The sequence below is a fragment of the Sinocyclocheilus grahami genome, unplaced genomic scaffold (genome assembly GCF_001515645.1).
Source record: "Sinocyclocheilus grahami isolate Dianchi unplaced genomic scaffold, SAMN03320097.WGS_v1.1 scaffold1082.1, whole genome shotgun sequence".
Lineage (NCBI taxonomy): Eukaryota > Metazoa > Chordata > Actinopteri > Cypriniformes > Cyprinidae > Sinocyclocheilus > Sinocyclocheilus grahami.
Window position 1 is genome coordinate 327,565 of NW_015506261.1, and position 3,854 is coordinate 331,418.

At 34.7% G+C, this 3,854-nt stretch overlaps 1 protein-coding gene across 1 annotated transcript in view; it reads left to right on the forward strand.

Annotated features, from left to right (window-relative positions):
* Nucleotides 1–3,854, forward strand: part of camta2 (calmodulin binding transcription activator 2) — a 44,703-nt gene that overhangs the window by 32,514 nt on the left and 8,335 nt on the right. Inside the window, exon 13 of the mRNA XM_016252010.1 lies at nt 2,278–2,311. Coding sequence (XP_016107496.1) covers nt 2,278–2,311 — 34 coding nt within the window. The remainder of the gene's footprint in view (nt 1–2,277; nt 2,312–3,854) is intronic.

The following is a 3,854-nucleotide window of genomic DNA, read 5'->3' on the forward strand; positions in this document are numbered from 1 at the left end:
TGTGTGTGTGTGTGTGTGTGTGTGTGTGTCTGTGTGTCTGTCTGTGTCTGTGTGTGTGTGTGTGTCTGTGTCTGTGTTTGTGTGTGTGTCTGTGTGTCTGTCTGTGTCTGTGTCTGTGTGAGTGAGTGTGACTGTGTCTGTCTGTGTCTGTGTCTGTGTCTGTGTGTGTGAGCAATAGAGCGCTGGAGGATGTGGAGTGTGTTGATGAGTGCTGGATTTATGAACGTGTGTTATCAGGGTTACCGGCAGAATGCAAACTTTGCCAGTGACATCACTTCAGTATGCATGTATTAATAGCGCTTTTTCCATGTTGGTGTCCCCCCCCCCCACACACACACACACAAACACACACATTACTGTTCAGGTTTTCCTCATCTGATTCTCATGGTAAATTGCTGTAGTTTCTGAACTAGTCTTCAGGTTTAGTGCTGATAGTTTGAGTTGCTTTAGTTCAAACACCTCGTCTCGTTCGTGAGAATCATCTGGCTGATTCATGTCATTCATTTTTAGCTTTTCCACTCTTACGTCAATACAGCACGAGGACAGACGGAGAGACCGAAACAGACAGACAGACAGGAGGGAAAAAACGGAGGGAGGGTGTGTGTGTTGAGGAGTAACTAACTAAAAGTAGTCATGTTACTACCTCCTCTTATCTACATCTACATTTAACTATGTCTACATTAATTAATTCTTTTTATATTAACTAGCTAAACCAGTCTAACCAACTAAAATAATTGCTGTTACTGGTTAATCTAAACCTGTTTCAGATGAAGGAGAGTTTTTTTTTAGAAACTTTTGAAACTAGCTCTTTGAAATTGAGCGTCTTTTTCAGTAGCAAATCATTTTTGCATTCACTTGATGTTTTGGTCGCATTTTATTGCGTAATGATTCGTTTAGGCCATTGTCTTGAATGAACAGTTCAAAACAATTCACTTGATCTCTGTGCTGAATCAAGTGTCTTTTATAGTTAGTGTCACTCTTTTCTGTTCTGCTATATAAATTGTTTTGTTTGTTGTATTTAGTGTAAATTGATCTACTTAAGGCAAGACGATAATAAATTAAACCAATAAATATCAGCATACTTTTCCAGTTGGTTGATTACATTAAGAACAGCAAAACATTTTTGTATTACTAGTTTTTTTTAGAAATGTTATGTTTAAATGTGCAAATGAAGAATTTTCTACAAAAAACATGCACTAATTTGCATATATTTCCAGAACAGAAATCTGAATCCAGATTCAAAATTCTTATTTGATTTGGTTGACATAGTGTTAAAGGGAATTTTTTATTTTTATCACCCCATAAATATGAAAAATGCATTTTGCCGTGTTTTTAAAATAAAATGTTGTATAAATCAGTGTGAATGAGATATGAGCAAACCCCTCAGTAAAAACCTCCAGAATATAGAGAGGAATAAAACTGTAAGTTTTGGTGTTTGTAAGTGCTGCTGAAGTGGAGAAAAAACTCACAGACTTTAAATATATGCATTTTTGCCATGTTTATAGGAATAAAATGTTATATAAATAAGTGTGAATGAGATATGAGCAAACCCCTCAGTAAAAACCTCCAGAATATAGAGAGGAATAAAACTCTAAGTTTTGGTGTTTGTAAGTGCTGCTGAAGTGGAGAAAAAACTTTTGAAGATATGGATTGGAATTGAAATCTGCAGTCGCAAATAGATGAAGCGCAATAAAATAAACACTTCAAAGTGTATTTAGGATGTTTTCTTTCCACTAGTCTCTAGTCATTAGTAGTTAATTCAATACTGCATGAAAAGCCAAATATCCTAAAATCTCAAAATTGACCAGTTCTTAAAAACAATGTTTGCCTGTAGTTTCAAATTTAACCATATCTCTCTAAACGAGATCCAGTTTTTGTCGGTTTTATTTATTTAGACTTTCACAACACTTTCTGCTGCTGTGAAAGTAAAAATAAACATCATAATCTGATATGTTTAAAAATATTTATAGACATATACAGTATTTCAAAGATACTTCCTCTTTGAATAGTTTCCCTGTAGCTATCAGCTTCTTGTTAGTATGGCTTGGTAATGTTTCGGTTTCACTTTATTTTACAGCACGAGTACTTGCATGTACTTACAGTGTACTTACCTAAGAAAGTACTGGTAATATAAGGTAACTACATGGGGTAGGTTCAGGGTTAGTACTTAGTTATTACCTAGTTATTGTAATTACTATAATAAGTACATAGCACATACACACTCACACTCAAACACACATGCACGCACGCACGCACACACACTCACACACACACACACACTCACTCTCATACACGCACACATACGCTGGAGGTAACACACATTTTGTCAGCTGTTTTAATTATTCATTCATGTATTTGGCATCACTCACAGTGTGACACGATCAACTAAATTTAAACTAAATTGACTGAATTAAATCTACATTAAAAAAATATATTTTTCTAAGTTGTAAATAAATCAAAGATTAGAGGAGATTATGATTTACAAGAAAAATCTATTTTTTTTCTAGAGTTTCTACTCCGAAATTTCACATTTAACTCAATGTGTTACTTGTCATTTCTTTGTAAATAGTTGTGAAATTTACTAGCAGTTTTTGAGTGAAAGTTGTTGTTTTTTAAACCTTTATTTAACCAGGACTTTATTTGACTCTCTGGTCCTGGCCAAAATGGACAGCAAAATCACGAAATTTACAAAGCAAAGACAAACTAAGAACACTTAAAGCAATTACATATCATCGAGTCATCTTCCATTTGCCGAATAACTATTTTAAAATAATTAAAAGACAGCAAATTTTGTAATTTCAGTTTCAATTGAAGAAGATTCCAATCAGATGGAGCTGTACACTGCAAAAAAATATTTTTCTTTTTTAGTATTTTTGTCTTGATTTCTTGTTTCTTAAAACAAGTACAAATATCTGCCAGTGGGGTAAAAACAATAATCTGGTTTAGCCTTTGAATTAAGATTATTTTTATTAACCCATTGGCAGATATTTTTACTTGTTTTAAGCAAAAACTAACAAAATTTGGATAATATTTTTAGAAAACAAGACAAAATATCTTAAGTCGTTTTACTTGTCAAGTAAATTCATCCTGATTCAAGAATTTTTTTATATTTATACTAGAAAACAAGACAAAAATACAAAAAAAAAATTTTTTTTTTGCATTGTTATACGTTTGTTACGGAATGTTTTCATCTTTGTTAATAAAAATGCAAATGTTGATTGTTAGTTCATGTTTGCTCGGGTCCAATAAATAATATTAACAGATACAACTTTTGATTTTCATAATGTATTGATAAATGTTGAAACTAACATTATGATTAATACATTCTTTAGATATGTTTTTCATTGTTAATTCATGTTATTAATGCAGTGCTAACAAATGGAAAACTTATTGTAAAATGTTACCTCTATTTCTTATATTTTATGTCATATATTATATAAATGTAGATTCTTAAGCACGTACATATGTTACTCTGGAGCACAAAAGCAGTCATAAGTAGCACGGGTATATTTGTAGCAATAGCCAACAATACATTGTATGGGTCAAAATTATAAATTTTTCTATTATTCAAATTATTAATTTCTCATCCCGCGCCATAACAGTTACAACGGGGAGGGGGGGGGCGGGGGCAGGCGGATCAGGGAGCTCCGGGAGCCATGGCGGAGCAGGCAGTTCAGGTTGCCATGGCGGAGCAGGGGACTTAGGAGGCCATGGTGGATCAGGCAGTTCAGGAGGCCATGGCGGATCGGGCAGTCCAGGAGGCCATGGCGGATCGGGCAGTCCAGGAGGCCATGGCGGATCGGGCAGTCCAGGAGGCCATGGCGGAACGGGCAGTCCAGGAGGCCATGGCGGAG